Genomic DNA, 20502 nt, shown 5'->3' with positions numbered 1-20502 from the left:
ATGAGTCTGTACAGAGTTTGACCAACATCATACTTTCAACAGCTGCTTCGGTGAATACTTCTTCCTTGGGTTCTCCCTGATGGACGACTGCCTCTCGGTGGAACCCCGAAATTCCTGTGGCTTTTCAAGACCACCATAATGCCCTCCAACACATCAAATGGCATCCATCTCTCGACCACCTCTTGGCCTTTGTGCCCATGCCCGTTATTAAACTACGGAAACAAATTTGTTGGGAATGATACGTCACTGCCATATGATCGCATACTTCGTCTTCACAGGTATGGGCAAAGGTCTGGCGCTTTTTTGGCCGCTGTTCTCCTAAAGATGTCCTGGAAATTTCCCTGAATGGTATTAGTCTCACGAGCACAGACTCTATCACTGAGCATTCCGCCCAGCATTTCACCTAGGCCTCGGCGTCGCTCCATTCTCAGCCTGCATTCTGTCTTCTCAAACACCGTCTGGAACAAATGTCTTTATTTTTTGTTCTCCAACACCCAGGTCCCATTTACCGAGTGAAAATTAACTAGCGTCCTGGCTCTCTACGTGGCTCCTGGACCAGACTGGGTTGCATAACCAGATGTTTCGACAGCTATGGCTGCTAACCAATGTCATATACTTGCAGTTTTTGGCAGTCTTTGGAGCATAAACGAATTACCTTCCTAATGGCAAGGAAGTATATTTGTTCCAGTTCTGAGATCGTGTGAATCGCCTCTTCAGATAGACAGATATTGCCTGGTTACTTTAATCAACGTCCTGTGCAAGTTACTTGAACGCATTGTATGTCGAAGGCTGGATTCTTGAATCCAGGAACCTTTTGCTTCGACCCAGTATAGTTTTCACCAAGGCCGCTCTACACAGATAATTTAGTACACCTAGAGTCTACGATCGAAACGGCTTTTGCCTGGCGTGAACGTCTTGTTGCAGTTTTCTTCGATTTGCATGAAGTTTATGACACCGCATTGCGCAACCACATTCTTGCGATGAATGGGGCCTACGATGCCCGCTCGCGATCCAGAACTTTCTTTCATATCATACTTTTAAGGTAAGGTTAGTACCTTCTGTAGCACCTTCTATACGCAGGAGAATGGGATTACGCAGGGTTCCTCACTTTTTAGTGGCTATCAACAGTCTGGTGGGGCCTATGGTGTCCTCCTCTTTGCATGATTTTTGTATTTATGTTTGTTCATCCGCGATTAGCGTTGCTGAAAGCAGACTGCAGGAAGCAATATACTGAGCACAATCCTTGGCTTTCACTCACGGCTTCCATTTCTCAGCTACCATACAGTCTATCCCCATTCGGATCTATACCTTGACGGCCAGTCTCCCACTGTGGTGGACTCTCATCGTTTTTTGAGACTGTCTAAAGTGGACAGGTTGGTCGCGCCAGAATGCTCTACGATGCCCCTGTGACAGAAAACGTAGCGAGGACCGCTCTGCTTTGATACAGTTCTACAGAGCAATGGTCCAGTCCCCTCCAGAGTCTCGCATACAGTTGAGCGTCACTTTCGACGTTACAGATAATTGACCTGATACACCACTGCGGGGTATGACTGTCAGTTAGTGCCTTCCGGACTATCTCCAAGATCAGCTTCCCACAAGAGACAAGGATTTCACCTCTGCGGGTTCTGCGGCAACATCAGTTGATTACTTACACTTACGCTCCAGCTACTCCCTGGAACATTCGAACCACCACATGGTGACACAAAATCTGTAAGTTGCATAAAACAGACTCCACCTCTGCGCAGCATTGTCTAAAAAAAAGACGCAGGTACACAGAATATACTGCGTTCTGGTCACAATAGCCAGGAAGTATCACTGTTTGAAATACTAGAGATACCTAAGATAACTGGGGATCTAGGTACATTGCGACAACCGTCCTGAAATGCCACTGAATGAGTAAACAGACTTCAGTTATTGTCTGATTCCTCATACCGCTATATCTGACAGATTTTTTCCGTGTAAATGATGGTTCAAATGGCTCTGAGCACTATGAGATTTAACATCTGAGGTCATCAGTCCCCTAGAACTTAGAACTACTTAAACCTAACTAACCTAAGGACATCACACAACACCCATCCATGCTCATGGCAGGATTCGAACCTGCGACCGGAGCAGACGGTTCCGGACTGATGCGCCTAGAACCGCTCGGCCACACGCGGCCGGCCCGTGTAAATATATTTCAAGAAGTACGAACACTCAAATAAACAAAAAATGAAGGAAAACTAAAATTTTTCATATATAGTGGCGGAAGTAAGGAAGATTAGGTTTTAACAATCCATCGGTGACGAGGTCATTACAGTTCTTATTATTATTGAGGAACGAATCCAGGGGCAGAATCAGGTACTTGCTACAGTTTGAAACGCAGGATTGCTACCACAGCCTGACGCATCAAGGGTGGATAATCGAGATTTCATTTTTATTGTAGACGTTTCTCTCAACTAAGGAAGACATCGAATCACCATTATCAGGAATAAAAGGCAAAATGCCTCTATCCTGCGAATCTCTCTGTAAGGCCACACTAAACTGAGACTCATTTTCACGTACACTATGTGATCAAAAGTATTCCACACACTTGGCTGAAAGTAACTTACAAGTTTGTGGCGCACTACATAGGTAATGCTGGAATTCAGTATGGTGTTGGCCCACCCTTATTCTTGATGGCAGCTTCCACTCTCGCAGGCATACGTTCAATCAGGTGCTGGAAGAATTCTTGGGGAATGGCAGACCATGCTTCACGGAGTGTTGCATTGAAGAGAGGTATCGGTGTCGGTCGGTGAGGCCTGGTACGAAGTCGGCGTTCCAAGGTTTTCTACAGGATTCAAGTCAGGACTCTGTGCAAGCCAGTCCATTACAGGGATGTTATTGTCTTGTAGCCACTCCACCACAGGCCGTACATTGCGAACAGGTGCTCGATCGTGTTGAAAGATGCAATCAGCATGCTCTTCAACAGTGGGAAGCAAGAAAGTGCTTAAAACATCAATGTAGGCCTGTGCTGTTATAAGTGCCGCGAAAAACAATAAGGCGTGCAAGCCGTCTCCATGAAAAACACGACCACACCATTACACCATCGCCTCCGAATTTTACTGTTGGCGCTGTACACGCTGGCAGATGACGTGAACGGGCAGTCGACATACCCACACCCTGCCATTGGATCGCCACTTTGTGTACCGTGATTTGTCACTCCACGCAATGTTTTTCCACTGTTCTACCGTCCAATGTTTACGCTCCTGATACCGAACGAGGTGTCATTTGGCATTTACTGGCGTGATGGGTGGCTTACGCGAGGCCACTCGACCATGAAATCCAAGTTTTCGCACCTCCCGCCTAACTGTCGTAGTAGTCATAGTACTTGCAGTGGATCCTGTTTCGAATTTCTGTGTGATGGTCTGGTAGGATGTCTGCCTATTAGACATTTCAATCCACTTCAACTGTCGCTGTCTCTGTCAGTCAGCAGTCGAGGTAGGTCTGTACACTTTTGTGCTGTGCGTGTCCCTCCACGTTTCCGCTTCACTATCACATCGGAAACAATGGACCTAGGGATTTTTAGGAGTGTGGAAGTCTCGCGTGCAGACGTATGACACAAGTGACACACAATCACCTACCCACGTTCAAAGTTCATGAGTTCCGCAGAGGGCCCCATTCTGCTCTCTCAAGATGTCTAATGATTACTGAGGTCGCTGATATAGAATACCTGGAAGTAGATGGCAGAAAAATGCGCCTAATATGAAAAAAGTGTGTTTTTTGATCATACAGTGTGTATTAGACGTACAATACCAATGCATTTTGGCACACAAAAACAGCGGTTCCATATCGCATTTGAATTTTGCTGCCTTAGGCATGTTAGTACTACGGTATATTGCGGGCTGTTACGGAAACTTTGTACAGCATATCAGATCGAAACAAAACCGACCATTACAATACTGTCAGAATTTCAAGCTAGATTGGCATTTCAGTCGGCCCATTCAAGAAGCGTCTAGTGTTACTACTGTAAATATAACATGAAATGCATTCTGTTTTTTATGTTCTAAATGAGCTTCCAACATCTAGTGCATTCCTCTTAGAATCGTTACAGATTTTTAGCATCGAAGTTGCTGATTAAGCCATATACAGCCATCTTCAGTTTTCTACAAAGGAAACTGTGTCTAATGTTAGTTATAAGGTACCGACATACCAACAGAAGGACGAGGGCTGTTCAGAAAGTAAGGTTCGATCGGTCGCAAAATGGTAAGCACAGTGAAAATCAAAAAATTTTATTCACAACAGTTAACCACATCTTCCAGCTACCTCTCTAAATATTCGCCGCTCCGACTTAGACATTTGGTCGTTTTGTACAAACTTTCCAGTACCCTCTTCACAGAAAGCAGTTGTCTGTGCTTTCCGCCAATTCTCTACGCTGGTCTGCCTTTCGTTGTTTGTGCCAAAATGTTGTTTTCATAGCCAGGAGTTCATATGAGAAGAGATGAATATCGGAGGGAGGCAATTAAGGGCTGTATTGAGGGTGATCACACACTTCCCATCGAAGACGCTGCAGAAGTCTCTTCATTGCCCCTGCAGAATGCGGTTGAAAATTGTCTTGAAGAAAAACTCGCATGACATTCATGTTATGTGAGATGCATAGCTTCAGGCGAAATCTCTGACCAGATCCACGTACTTGAGGAGGCAGTGTTGCTTTAGGCATTTGTAGATGATCACTTTGAGCTCTGAACCGAAAAGAGCGACGTGGAGCGATCGAGAGGCACACTAAAGACACTGCCCAACACATCTGCGCAAAGTTCCATCGGATTTTCACACTTGTTTACATTTCCCGCCTAATCGAACCTTACTTTCCGAATACGCCTCGTGAAGGAACTAACCACACTGCTTCGTCTTTGTTAGACCTATAGTGACGGTGAGTAAGTTGGGCTCTCTTACATCGTTAGTGAGTCACCCAGTAACTTCAAACTTTTACAGGAACTTTGCCACATTCGCATAAAAACATTGCCTCGTAATATCTTAGTAATTACATTAGGTTTTCTTTCAGCATAACTAAAAAAAAAACACACATGCGCAAAACCTGTAATTGTATTGATAATGATGTATTTCTGTCGATCGTTATAAAGTAGTTCTAAAATTGACGTAACCTTGTTCTGTGGGAAGATTAATTTTTGTATGTTGGTAGACTGATTCGCAGAAAAAGTGTAACACAATTCTACCAAACATGGAGGTTGATGTAATAGGTTGTGTGACAATCATATCGTCTAGTCAGAAGCTAGGTACAGTAGTTCATGGAATATTTGTGCATCGTCTTAGGATCTGGTTTGCCATTACTTTGTATCAAACGAAGAACCTACAGCACTTTGTAACAAATACTCCGACCGTGTTTCAGAACTGGGAGGTGATGAACACCGCGGTGCTGACCGGCCACCAGGTGTCGCAGGCCATGAAGGTGTTCATCGTGAGCCAGGCGGGCAAGGTGGCTGACGTCACGCTGCAGTCCGCCTGCCACTCCGAAGACGAGAGCGTGCTCAAGGTAAAGCGGCTGCCTGATGCTCCTCTCTGAATGTCTTTGTAAGTTTATGTTTGTGTAATTCATATACTTAACCTGGCAAATATATTTTCAGTTTTCTAGAACGCTGTGCTGTGTACCACGTTTAGGAGTGATTTTAAACCCAAGCACTGCTTTCTGTACCCCGTATCGAAGACTTATTTCTGGTTTACGTTAAATGTAGTTTTGTCGTATGACGACATGTTGGAGACCGTGGCTGTTGTTTGAAGACAAATGTTGATGGTGTTAGGACAGCAACCAGCCACACATTTGCTTTGAGTTCCTTTATTCAAAGGAAACCGTTACCGGTTTCGAATCGTTGTGATACATCACCAGACGGTTTACACGCTTTCTTTGTGACATTTGGTGTGTTTTTATAGATTAATTGTCCTAAAATATAAATAAAACATAATTGTAAACACGCCACACACAGATGGTTGCGTTACAGATTTTCGTTGCATTTGACTTACGTGAAGCGTCGGTTTCGAGTGTTTGTTTTTGTTTCGGTTGGACGAACGTTATGAAAACAAACACTCGGAACTGACGCTTCACGTAAATCACATGCAACGAAAATCTGTAACGCAACCATCTGTGTGTGGCGTGTTTATAATTATGTTTTATTTATATTTTAGGACAATTAATCTATAAAAACACACTAAATGTTATAAAGAAAGCGTGTAAACCGTCTGATGATGAATTACAACGATTCGAAACCGGTAACGGTTTCCTTTGAATAAAGGAACTCAAACTAAATTCGTGGCTGGTTGCTGTCCTAACACCATTTACGTTAAATGTATTCGCAAGTGTGAATGTGGACAACCATCAGCTTTAGAACGGAATGATGAGACTCAATATTTGTGTCAGGCTGGGCTCGAACCCGGATTTCCCGGTTATGGTTAAAGGTTGACACTACAATATCGTCTTTATCTGCCGATACCGGGCAAGCGACTTTCAAGTACAACGTCTTACCTGTACGGGAATATACATAATGGATGTACGAGTACAGGTTATAGACGCATTGTTGATTGTTGACGACATAAGGAAGTTTGGGTCTGGCCGTGAGTCATGTACGGATAGCCAGATGGTAAGGTGACGTCTCACGATGAGCGGGAAATCCAGATTTGAGTCAAATTTTCGTTGTCGTCATTTCATTCTACAGCTGATGGTTGTTCATATTCACAATTGAGAATATACTTAATGTATTTCATAACGGCTGTAGCAGCCGCAATGCTTGCACGTACGTCCAAAGGAATTCGTAGTTCGGAATAACACAAGCACTGCAATATCGTATTGTTTCTGGTTGTCCAGCATTGACCATGGAAAAAGATCAATTGCAATTTTAACGGACTTGTTCGCATTTACAATTTGGACGACACGACAGCGATCACGAAAATTGCTGTAGCATATTCCGTGACTAGCGCTAGACCAGTGGCACGCCTCAGACGTCATACCAAAGACGAGTCGAGGCGTTTCTACTCTGCTACTTGTTACAACAACTGGCTATTACCAACAAGAGGCACATATATCAGTAGTCGTCATCGTATTGACTCAGTTGTCTCACATAGCATACTGCCTAGAAAACGGATCAAGGTGAACGGCAAACCCTAAGCCGTGCTGAGAGTCTGAAATCTTCCCAGAGGAATCGCTAGCAAAATGCAGAGAGCTACGATATTGTCGCGGAATTTCCACGAGGAACCGCAGTCATAGCCACAACGGTGTGAGTTCAGTGGTTCGGTCTAGACACTGCAACAGCTGCTTATTGAGCATTATGTGTGCACTTTCTATCGGTCGTAATTTTTGTAATTTTACAGAATCAGTACCATGAACCGACATTAAGGCCCTGCCAGATTAAATACATTTTTTTAGCCTCTGTTTCGGAGACTCGGTTATCATTGATAGATTCTTGGCTCCTGCTAGTCACTCGATCAAAACCAAACTTAGTCCTCACCTCCGCAATATACAATGCTATATTAGTGTCGTTTACCAGAATCGAGATATTCACGACTGGCCCTTGAAAAATTTCGCTGTTGCTTACATATTGGTCGTTAGAGAAATCAACAACTGTGTTGATACTTAACGTTTCTTATATCGTCCTTTGCTCTGTCTCAGTTGCAGGTTTTTTTAACATAAACTCACCACGTACAATCTCATATGTAACTAAAGCTCACGACCGTTAGAGCGTATGTTTGAAACAAACCTAATTGCATCCTCATAGTGGTGCCACTAGCGCCAATCTTCTGCGACGGGCGCAAAATTTGAATTGACATCGTCTTTAAGACGTAGAAACGTGACTACTAACTTACGTTTATGTTCACAACTCATTCTTGGTGCTGCGATATTTTTTTCGTTATAGTTAGATGCCCAAGTAGAATCGAATTTAGTCTCAACGTAAAAGAAATGTGCAACTGAAACGGAAAAATGGACGATAAAAAACCATTTTAAACAACTATTTCGGTGACGTGACGTGGTGCTGCTCTCAAATGCCCGCATTGTCCATTCTGTGAGCGATTCTTGGTTCTGATGACAACGCGGTCATGTGGCAGTTAATAATCATCTGTTCACCGAAGCGACAGAAGTTTTCCCTTCCCTCATTAACCAGTAAACTGTTGAGGTTCCATGTGCAGTCGGTTTCTCTGTAACAGTAGCTCAGTAACGACTACCACTTACACCAACGTTTACAAACTAAGTCCGATGAAAAGAACAGATCATCTGAGCCTATTATATTAATCCTGACGCTCACAGATTGAGTGGCGTCCAGAGAAAGGACTTGGTGTGTGTGGGGTGTTTGTCTTGCAGCTATGTTTCAGGATAGGCCCCTTGGCTTCCACGAGGATTTCGCCGAAGTCAGCAGGTGCGCAGGGAATGCAACTGCTCCTTACTGTGTTGCCAATTGTGGCACATTTGACTGAGACAGAGTTGAGGTGGTGGCCCATCAGCGAGTGACCGCCTGTCGCAGGTGTCCAGCTCGTGCAGCTCTGTGTACGTGGACGGCTCCGAGATCCGCGGCTCGTCCAACGCCTCGGTGGTGGTCAAGTACGGCACGTACACGGGGCTGGCGCGCTTCACCGTCTGGATGCCGGAGTTCCCGCTAGAGGTCAGCGTCGCGGACTTCCGCCTCAGCCAGGTCAAGGGCTGGCGCGTGCCCGACGAGCACTCTGGGTAAGCACAGCCCGCAACGTGCTGCCTGCGTGACTGGCCGCCCTTACACCTGCTAATTTTAATCCGGCTCGAAAGGAAATTTGTATTTAAACATTTGTACAGAGACCCATCTCACGTTTCCAACCAACTGTGACGGCGTGTGATCTGTTGGTTAGTACATAATTGCATTTGCAGTGTTGTAGTCTTGGAGGGGGAGGGGGGGGGGGGAGGAGGAATTAACATGCCAGTCAGTCACTTAAATCAGCTAGTAGTTGACGTGTTTACTACATCTGTGTCAGTATTACCGTACATATAAAACAAAAATTAACTGTTTGAAACATTTTAAATATTGTTGCGTCCGAAGTCAAGACGTTATCCAACGGAAGACGGTGCAGGATAGGATGATGACACTTTCGGAGTGTTTTATGTGGGTCTGATTAATCAGAAACGTGAATATTCAAAAAAATAAATCAAATGGCTCTGAGCACTATGAGACTTAACATGTGGTGCGAATACATAGAAAGATAGGTCCCTTATCATTTAGCTACAAAATAGCAGGTCAGCAACTGGAAGCAGTTAATTCCATAAATTATCTGGGAGTACTCATTAGGAGTGATTTAAAATGGAATGATCATATAAAGTTGATCGTCGGTAAAGCAGGTGCCAGACTGAGATTCATTGGAAGAATCCTAAGGAAATGCAATCCGACAACAAAGGAAGTAGGTTACAGTACGCTTGTTCGCCCAATGCTTGAATACTGCTCAGCAGTGTGGGATCCGCACCAGGTAGGATTGATAGAAGAGATAGAGAGGATCCAACGGAGAGCAGCGCGCTTCGTTACAGGATCATTTAGTAATTGCGAAAGCGTTACGGAGATGATAGATAAACTCCAGTGGAAGACTCTGCAGGAGAGACGCTCAGTAGCTCGGTACGGGCTTTTGTTAAAGTTTCGAGAACATACCTTCACCGAAGAGTCAAGCAGTATATTGCTCCCTCCTACGTATATCTCGCGAAGAGACCATGAGGATAAAATCAGAGAGATTAGAGCCCACACAGAAGCATACCGACAATCCTTCTTTCCACGTACAATACGAGACTGGAATAGAAGGGAGAACCGATAGAGGTACTCAGGGTACCCTCCGCCACACACCGTCAGGTGGCTTGCGGAGTATGGATGTAGATGTAGATGTAGATGTGGTCATCAGTTCCCTAGAACTTAGAACTACTCAAACCTAACTAATCTAAGGACATCACACACATCCATGCCCGAGTCAGGATTCGAACCTGCGACCGTACGGTCACGCGGTTCCAGACTGAAGCGCCTATAACTTCATGGCCACGAGAATATTCATTTGACTGCCCAACTGAAGGTACATTGGATTGTCAAGTGGATAAAGAAAACGACTTGAAAGGCGGTAACGCGATTAATAATAAAAAAAATGTTCAAATGTGTGTGAACTCTTATGGGACTTAACTGCTAAGGTCATCAGTAACTAATCTTAGACATTACTTAACCTAAATTATCTTAAGGACAAACACACACATCCATGCCCGAGGGAGGACTCGAACCTCCGCACCGAGCGAGGTGGCGCAGTGGTTAGCACACTGGACTCGCATTCGGGAGGACGACGGCTCAATCCCGTCTCCGGCCATCCTGATTTAGGTTTTCCGTGATTTCCCTAAATCGTTTCAGGCAAATGCCGGGATGGTTCCTTTGAAAGGCCACGGCCGATTTCCTTCCCAATTCTTCCCTAACCCGAGCTTGCGCTCCGTCTCTAATGACCTCGTTGTCGACGGGACGTTAAACACTACCCACCACCACCACCGAACCTCCGCCCGGACCAGCCGCACAGTCCATGACTGCAGCGCTTCAGACCGCTCGACTAATCCCGCGCGGCTGCACGATTAATAATTGTAGTGCTAGTGGCAGTGGCTGGAACAGTACTCCTCAAAGAGAAGCTAACAGTTCTGGTGACTATGAACCGTCACCTGTAAGGGAATCCAATACCGTTAATATTTTATCAAAATTTTCCGGAGAACGTCTTGAACGTATTTGTGATGATGATCATACACATTCACGTAAAGTTACGGCTTACAGCTCGTTTTAAAAGAGACATCCATCAATAAGAAGCACATCTAACATCAAAATAATATTTGATTATGTGGAGAAAAGAGAGGCTTAATGAACGTCCGTTCCGGGGAAACAAGGCAATCAAAGAACTGGTCATAAAACCAAAACGTTCTGTCCCAATTGGACATGGCAAGGAATGAAGGAGAATCTCCCACCAAAATTTTTGGCAATGCAAAAGCAAGGGGAATTAGTCACACGAAGTTTAAATTCTCTACAGCTTTCATAGCACGTCTCATGAAAGAATACAGAAAGTGGCATTGACACATCACTGCTATCATAACAACCAGAGATGTAAAGGAAGACCAAGATATTCGCAAGTCTGTGGCCACTTTGGTCAAAGAAGTGAACCAGAAAACTGCCAGTTCACAAATACTACCACACTGTATTTGGACCATTGATCACACTGATCAAAGTGGATTTAATTATAAACTAACTTCTGGCACTAAACTATCTAAAAAGGGGGAAAGATCAACAGTCCTCTTGATCAAATATGACAGGATATAACTCAGAATTGTACAACAGATGTTCGACTTTCAATGAGTGAACACCTAACCAAAAAATTGTATATTTGTCCTGAACAAAAAACTTCCATCAAACATATATTTGGAGGTTATCACAAGTAAGAATGTGTCAAAAGATCAGTAAGAAAGTGTCAAGAGATCAATTAAAATACTTGTTTCATAAATGTTGTTAATGACTTTGTCGCAAATAACCAGAAATGTATACTGCTTGATGATTCCTGGAGTACTCACAAGGACACAACAATAATAAATGATTCATTTGCGGGTAAAGACGTTGAATGCATTATCATTCGGTAAAAAAAAAAATTACAGTGGTGGCACGTGTATTTCTTTTGGCAATATATAAATGCAATATATGTAAGAAGAATAACAGTCTCTATAACGACTTTTCGCAGTGATTTCGACTCTAAATTAGGAAACAGAAATTTCATAATTAAAAATGCATTCTATTACTCACAACCAGATGTTCCTTCCTCTGTATCAGCCTAGCTTCAGTATTCCTGACAAGCGGATGAGTAAAATACTCCCGTACATATTGCTGAATTCAAGAATGTGAGTCAATTGGTATTTGATCTTGCAGCTCTAGAATGTGGTTCTGAGGATTGTCCAATATTGCTGTCACCAAATGTGCCTATTATGATTCTGCATATTCATTCATTCATTTTGTTCAGGAGAATCACGTTCATTTTTAAAGTCCAGTAGCGGGTAAACTAAGAGTAACACAATCGAAAGCCGTCACCATCCTAATCTAAGTGGTACATAAAACTTCTAAACGCAGTTGGATCACTGAATTCCTGTTCGAGCCGAGAGACTTTTCTTGTAAGTGTGACAAGACTGTTTCGTCCACCTATGTCAACTTCCTGTTCACCTCTGCTGAACACCTTAGAGTATCCTACAGACCAGCGTCTGTAAACTCTGTGCCAATGTTACCAATCCGCTCCAGTCACTCCCATCCCCCAACCTCCAACTCATTTATAATGCTTATACCAATCAAATTCTCTTCCAATGCAACGTAAATTGCCCTGATACTCATCTTTCCTAATACATGCCAGGGGGCTGCAAAATGTAAGTTACGTATTATTATGGCAGGTCAAAGAACTTTCATCGAATGCTGCACTTTATTTCAATGTTGACACATTTTTCAACGTAGTCACCAACTACCTATAAACAACAGTCGGAACATTACACCAATAATTCAGGTATTAGACGATATAACTCCTCTCCTTCGTCTCGAAGTCATTGACGAAACGCTGTGTGAACAGCCACATCGCTGGAAAATGTACGATGGCAGCGAATCATTTCCTCGATTGCTTGGATATTGTCGTCTGTGGTCATTGTCATGATATTCCTTCCCCATCAGTATCACCAACTTCTTTACGGCCTTGATCAAATTACAGCTTGAAGGGACATTGCTTTTGATCAACATAGAGATCTTGATTATACGCATTCGTGGTGTCTGTACTTTCGGACATATTCAAAATAATATAGTCGATTCGCCTCGATGTGCAATGAATCAACAATCTTCAGTGCCAGGTGCACATGGACGTTCGATGTCCAGCAACACTGAGTCCGGGTGGCGCAGTGATTTAGACAACTGCCTCGTAAATAGGACATGGCGGGATCGAAGCCCGGTCCGACACACATTTTCACTTGGTCCCGCTGACTACGCATCAAGTCCCGATGCAGCTGATACCATTAATTTCTTCCCTTTCCTTTCTCCCCTCTCCACCTTCAGTTTACATAATTAAATGTTTTGCCCCGTGGTAATAACCCTTCTACACAAATACCGACCAAGTGTCGATCTCCTCCTTCACAGACAAATAATGCCCAATATGGCAATTAGCATGAATAATATTAAGAAGAGGCACACATATAACGAGGCCAGAGTGAGTAATTATTAGGCCTGGCTTCTTTTTAACATTGACAGTTACAGGCCTACTTTCAACAGTTCTCTTTAATATACCTGCATAAGGCCACCTACACCACTTGAATTCCTCAGACAAAATAACAGAGTGAATAGAGGAACTGTATCCGCCAAACCCAAATTCTGAACAATATGGCATATAAACCTCTTGTTTACGGCCTAAGATCTTCTCAATCAAAGTAGACTTCCCTATATTTGTATCACCAAACAAATACAATTGCGGCTTCCTTACCTTCGAAGACTGAAAGGACGCATTGTACCAAGCTACGATTTCTTTAGCCCACTCGGAATGCAACAAATCACAGTGCGATAACTCGCGACTTTCCTTGCGATTCTGTTGAAACTGTGGACGAGACCAATGACTAACCAAAAACGGATCAGTACGCTTCCAGTTGCAGCGCAATTTCAATCCCTTCACCGTGATGAGCCTGTTATCTGTACCGCAGCAGGACTGTCTCTGCAGTAGATTCAAAACATGTTCTCTTTTATAACTGCATAGGCTTCCGAGGCCAGAGTCAGTTGACATAAAACTTTTCTGATTATGGTACTTCAAAGTAAAAAACTACGTCTGGGCCACGGCTGCAGTGGCCTGCTTCTCTGTTTACTCTGCTGACAGAGTGCCACTCTTGCTCCGCAATGGTCTTAGCATGGGATGACGCGTGTAACTCACCTTTTGATGTCTCCTTGTGTGTTAGCCTACACCAAGGCAATGCTATCCCAGGTTTCGCAATGTTTCTCTTGTTTCTTTCCTCTGCATAGTCGCGAACTGATGAACGTTTAGTAACTCCCATCTGCCATATTTAAAAAAAAAAATGGTTTAAATGGCTCTGAGCACTATGGGACTTAACATCTATGGTCATCAGTCCCCTAGAACTACTTAAACCTAACTAACCTAAGGACACCACACACATCCATGCCCGAGGCAGGATTCGAACCTGCGACCGTAGCAGTCACGCGGTTCCGGACTGAGCGCCTTAACCGCGAGACCACCGCGGCCGGCGCCATATTTTCGTTGGCACAAAACTTCCATATTGTGCAGTCAGACCTCAACGTACGTGCTGCATTGTTTTTCTAAAGTTTCGCACTGCCATCTATTTTGTCTTTCGAAAATGTACAGGGTGATTCAGCACTGGTGTTACAAACTTTCAGGGATGACGGAGAATGGTAAATGTATCAGCTTGAGGTAAGGGACTCTGGTCCGGAAACGACCGAGTCGGAAGTTATAAGGCAAAATAGTTCTGATATCTCTGACAGTGAACCCGTTCTACTGAAAGCTCTTTGCTTTCCATGTTTCGAGAGCAGGTAGTATGAATGAAAACAAGAGGAAATTGCCTTGTGAACATGGACTCCACAATACATACCTTAAGAGCTAGGAGCACTTCATCTTTGCTACTGTAAAACATTTCTTTTCAGCTGGAAAGGTACTTATATCTCTTAAGATATGTATTGTAGACCTCAAGTTTAATAGACAGGCTCAAACCGATACATTTACCCATCGTCCCCGAAAATTTGTAACATAATCACAGCATTACCCTGCATAATTTCCAGTGAAGTGCAGATCTCGTCTATCATCAGAATCTTTTAAAATGATACTAATGATAATTTCGTGTGGCTCAGTGCCTAGTTCAATCCTTTCAATTGGACGCAACATTGACTACTTGCGCAAAGTTATCCAACGGGGGAAAGGGGAACTAAGGTTTTACGTGGAAACCGAACCATGTGTCGTTCCTGGTGACTCCTCAAAACGTGGAGATGAAGACTAAATTATAGGTAGACGGAAAATTTCCGTGGTCCAATTTGTCCGACTTGGATTCGATCCTGTGATCTTTTGGTTTCTTGGGAGGCGCTTTACCACCAGACAACAAGGACTGACCTAAAAAAAAATATTGCCGTCAAATATTGTATTAGTACGATTTATCTAATAATTTTTAATATTGTTAAAGCATAATCTTAATTAAACATGTCCATCTTATTACGTTTGCAAAATTCTTAATGCCTCAGGCTGTTTTGTTTGATCCACGATACAAAGGGGAAGTCAAATATCTCAACATATTAACATGAAGATGTCTGCAAGATAACGTATTTAGATCCCCAACAATATACCCTACGTAAAAAATTTAAAAAAGTCTTCTTCGAGTCGATTCGCAACGTTGAACACAATATCTTGCTAGCCACAGTTTGTATAGTATTTTAAAGAAAACCAGTCTGTAAAAATCGGTGCACCATTACTAGTAGTAACTTTCCAGTAAGGTATGTTTTAGTTATGTATCCCAAGCATGAGAGTGCACACTCGTACAGTAAAGTGATATTTATCTTATGGAATAAAAGAATATATTTATCCGAAGCTCAAAATTTATTTTCAGCTATTCCAACTTCGACTCAAATGGCTATTTTTAAGACTATTATTGTTTTGCAAGACATCCTTCAGCACTTTTTTGGACTACATTAGACACAAACACAACGGCCTATTATGTGATCAGTCAGCGAAATTCAGAACACGACGTAAAATATACACACTGCGGGAGCAAATATCAAAGCTTTTTCTCAGGATAGCGAAACAATTTACAAAATCCGGCACTTAAGTAGGAATACGTAATTTCAGTTGAATTTCAGTGAAGAGTCGATAAGTTGAAAAACAAAATAAGTGAATACATTACACTCTTCATGTGGGTCAAGCTGCTGGAGTGTGACTTCATGCAATCACTTTTAAAAGGCCTCTTAAAGGCTATGATCTGATATTTGTTGACCAAAACTTCAACAATATTTCAGTAAGAAATATAAAACATTTCTTCCTAACTGGATTCATTTAGTTTTGAACAGGTCAACAGGTCAGTATTGGCATTACGCTAGTCTCAAAGACTCTTCTGTAATTTGCTTCCTGCATGAGAGCAAGTTTTTTCTTTCTATTTTGGAGTGGTATACATTGTACAGATCAAAAAAATTGATAAAATTCTATTAGCGTTTTAAAAATAATTCCTACACGACTTGTTCGCATTTTTTTCTTGTGTAATACAATGACAAGAATCTTTACTTTTGTATCAACATGCTAGATAGACCGTATAAATTGTTGCAGTAGAATTTTATGGAGACATAGAAGTGACAGTAACATCTAGGGACTGCAATCGCCTGCATCTCATTTTCGGCCAGACATGGAAACGCTAAAGCTGAAACTTGCATGTTTCAGAATAAATGTCAGTATGCAGTTTGTGTAACGCGAGTTAAGAGCATCAGCAGCTATGTCCACCGGACACTGGGCATCAGATATCAACAGCCAAACAAGAGCATGACGAGACGGATAGTTTCGTGCTCATAGTTGTTACAGATTTTATTTCAGCCTGAGTGCATTCTAGAGTTACAGAATATAAAGTATCGGAATTCTTCGAGTGTCATTGTATTTCATTTCGTCGTTTTCACAAATGTCCGTGTTTTGTGTTACAGTAGAGGTGGCAACAAGCTGAGGAAACGTGAGGCCGCCGACGTGCCGCGGTGGGGCAAGGACCCCAGCTTCCAGGACATGATGGAGCACGACCAGAAACCCAGCTGCCGACTGCGCTTCCAGCAGAGCCCCGTCGAGGTGAGAAGGCGCCGCCACTGGTTGCCTTACAGGTCCTCGGTCGTAATGTCAGCAACGGGTCAGCTAAAAATTGAAAGCAGTCCACTTAGGTTTTTATTACAATAAATTCAAAGATGCGCTAGTGATTGTAAAAAGAGAAACACTCAGCGACAATGGTCTACAACACGCCGCGATAAGTGGACGTGTAGAACAGCGGGACTATAGTAAGTGATTTAAATGGAAGAGAGATGGCGTGCACATAGGCCCAACAACACCATCTATTGTGTGGGTGGACATGTCAGTATTACGCAGAACTCATTCGGTGCGAAGCCGTTATACGAAGTGGGAACTTCGAACCAAGTGCCACTATATCTCGCCGACATCACAGAGTGGAATATCGGCGTTCCAACGGGGCAGAATGATTGGTCTCTGGGTGTCGCGGATCTGTTGTTTCGTGGCATTGTGGCTCGTACAGGGCACGCTGCTTCACCGGTGAGGCGTATGTGGAACCAGTGGAGAGAAGAGGGTCGCACACAGTGCCGGCAGCGTACTGAACAACACAATGTTACCACTGCGCGACATAACCGCCATTTGTCTGCTTGGCCGTTTCGGACAGAACAACTTCACCCACAATGTTGCCGCGACGTTGGAGCACTTCAATAGGTGTGGAAATGTCTGCGTCAACGGATCGACGCCGTCTTAAAGGGGCTGGACTGGTGGCACGATTGCCATTACATCCATTTCCATTGATTAGAACCCACCAACTCTGCAGCCTGCACGTGAACGCCTAAAGCATACTGAGTAGAAAAACGTAGTTTTTGGGCGAGTCCAGCTTCAACTTGCCCTACAGTAATGGCCGTATACGCTTGCGCTGGCACCGGGCGGCGTAGGAGACAAGGGCCGTGTATGATAGTTTGGGGCCAAATTGCCTACGACACTCGATCTCGCCTTTTGCGTCTTTAGACAACCTGAACATCTACCGCTACATCAGGGAGGTCTTACAGCCCCAGATACTGCCGCTCCTGGATGCCATATTTCAGCAAGACAACACATGGCAAGGAATGGCAAGCCTTCTCTGAAGAGGCAAGCCTTCTCCGAAGAGGCAAGCCTTCTCCTGACATGCCCCTTCACCTGATATGTAATCCATAAAAGATGTCTTGGGATATGGTCGGCCAGCAACTCGTTCATTCAGGTGCTCCTGCAGAAACAGTTAATGCTTCGTGGTCCTGTCTACAAACCACGTGGTAAAGTACTCCCTAGCAGCATATCCTTTGATTCAGTGTCTTGACGTGGAGCGGCTGTCATTGCAGCACGTGTTGGCGCTAATCTCTACTGAATTTTATCAGTTATAGTGCATGTACGGTTCGGTAATGCCAGTCATTTGTGTAGTGTCATGTCCTTAATCGGCGGTATAAATTTCATTGTGGTCCCATCTGTCGGTCTTCTAGTTTCACATTTTCCAAACAGTGATATTCACTTGACTTCTGTGACCCTGAGAAAATGCGAGGTTAAAAACACAACGTTCCCGTGGAGAGCCTCGTCGGCAACGAAACACTACTCAAGTATAAATCTCCATTTGGGAGAAGCTGCTGTTTGTAGTGTAACGAACAGGGGAATACCTTGAAAGAAAAATATATAAATCAACGGTTCCGGCATTTGCTAAGAAGGAGCAAATATTTTAACTGTCTCGTGTAATGTAATTGGTATTTGAATTTGGCTGTTACAGAATGGGGTTTAACAGTCTCAAGCAACAGGACAATGCAGAGAAACCAAAATATTGATACTTCGGGAGACTGTCACGTAGGCTACGTTTTGTGTGAATGAGTTATTAAAAATATAGAAATGACCTATTGTTTCTTTACATTACTTGCACCAGTTCGTTTTTTGGGTGGGATCCATCTTGTTTGGTTGAAACTGCAGCATCATCAGTGAGTTATTTATTTAATTTCTATTAAATATCAGAAACATTGATCTTTAGAAACTGTACCTAAGGAAATTTGAGTTTTTAAGAAAGGATTCAAGAATCTGGAAGACGGACTAGCTTTCTCATGTATACCTTGTTACATGCTGTGGTTTTTGTGGTGTTCTATATTTGCCGATATGGTTTCTTCCTTTTTTCCCACAGATTGTCATCCGCAGCCACGGTGAATTTAATGTAGAAAATTTACGAACGGTTTTATTCTGAGTATAAGATTGTTTGTCTGTGTGTATGTGTATTTGTCAGATTAATTAGAACACAAACACACATAAAAAAATGGTTCAAATGGCTCTGAGCACTATGGGACTTAACATCTATGGTCATCAGTCCCCTAGAACTTAGAACTACTTAAACCTAACTAACCTAAGGACAGCACGCAACACCCAGTCATCACGAGGCAGAGAAAATCCCTGACCGCGCCGGGAATCGAACCCGGGTACCCGGGCGTGGGAAGCGAGAACAAAACACACATAAAACATTTAGACATGAGTACATGTAATAATAGATTTATTTCCAGATGTTTGACACAGCCGGCCGCGGTGGTCTAGCGGTTCTAGGCGCTCAGTCCGGAACCGCGGGACCGCTGCGGTCGCAGGTTCGAATCCTGCCTCGGGCATGGATGTGTGTGATGTCTTTAGGTTAGTTAGGTTTAAGTAGTTCTAAGTTCTAGGGGACTGATGACCACAGATGTTAAGTCCCATAGTGCTCAGAGCCATTTGAACCATTTTGTTTGACACAAAATAATCGTTTTCGAAGTCGATATCCTTTATATTTCGTTCATAGACGTACCAGAAAAAATGTCCCTTTGAATAACTGCGTTTGGTTGATGTGAACTTGAAGTCACGAGAATCTGTATTTGCTAAAGCACTAAAAGAAGTGCTGCAATGTACGTGCGTCTAGCTTCCTCTCAGTGGTTGTTTTGACTGCAACATTTGTACCGTTTTATACAGACCAGAATTAATTCCAAATTAACATCAATGAGAGACCGCCGGTCAGTGTGTCTAACCGCTGCAGATGCCACATAAATCGTTTTAATGGAGAATACTGAATATTCAGCACATTCACAACCCGCATCGGGCAATCAGTGCAGAACGTCATTTGAAGAGGTCTAATGCAGTGTCGTGGTGGTCGTAAACAAGCATAATTCCAAGCCGACAGCATGTTTAGAGTTATTTGCACCGTTTTGTTGGTTTAAAAGCTACACAGGAAATGATCGTTTCTGTACGACAGTTTTTGATGGATGCTTCGGTGGTGGTTCTTACGCAGCACCGCAAACAATAAAAGCGCTTTACGTGTCTTTCAGTATTTTTTATTTTTCCCTTTTCCTGTATTAGTACCAATAAAGACACGTTTTGTCATTTAGTGCGGTTCAAGCGTATTTCTTTCATCACCTTGTTTATGATGGCTGTCTTTGGCTATCCAATTCAAGAAACGTGAGGTCTTCGACAAATTATTTCTTGCAAACTGCGGCTGCACCACCGTCGGAACCGGACTTTGAAATGGAGTGAGTGTGTGGCTTTTTCGGTCCTACATTAAATAGGCGGTTAACGTACTATTATAAGGGAAGAGCTGTTTTCCTTATTTTTCGGTTCCCGACACCCGTTGTACCTAAGTCCGCAGCCGTACGCAGACATTCCTTTTTATACAGCTGAAAGTATACTCTGATTATAAAATGATTTGGGTTGATGAGAAACGTGCTCGTTAAAGAAGTTTCTATTGCATTTGTCTTCTTT

The 20502-nt window shown here is 43.2% G+C and overlaps 1 protein-coding gene across 1 annotated transcript in view; it reads left to right on the top strand.

The window, feature by feature from the left end:
* LOC126274703 (transmembrane protein 132E) overlaps positions 1-20502 on the top strand; it is a 370693-nt gene that overhangs the window by 293221 nt on the left and 56970 nt on the right. The window contains exons 8-10 of the mRNA XM_049977139.1: positions 5366-5509; positions 8481-8683; positions 16677-16812. Of these exons, the coding sequence (XP_049833096.1) occupies positions 5366-5509; positions 8481-8683; positions 16677-16812 (483 nt within the window). The remainder of the gene's footprint in view (positions 1-5365; positions 5510-8480; positions 8684-16676; positions 16813-20502) is intronic.

This window comes from Schistocerca gregaria, chromosome 1 (assembly GCF_023897955.1).
Source record: "Schistocerca gregaria isolate iqSchGreg1 chromosome 1, iqSchGreg1.2, whole genome shotgun sequence".
NCBI lineage: Eukaryota > Metazoa > Arthropoda > Insecta > Orthoptera > Acrididae > Schistocerca > Schistocerca gregaria.
Note: the sequence above shows the minus strand (reverse complement) of the source record. Positions and strands in the feature narration are given on the sequence as shown.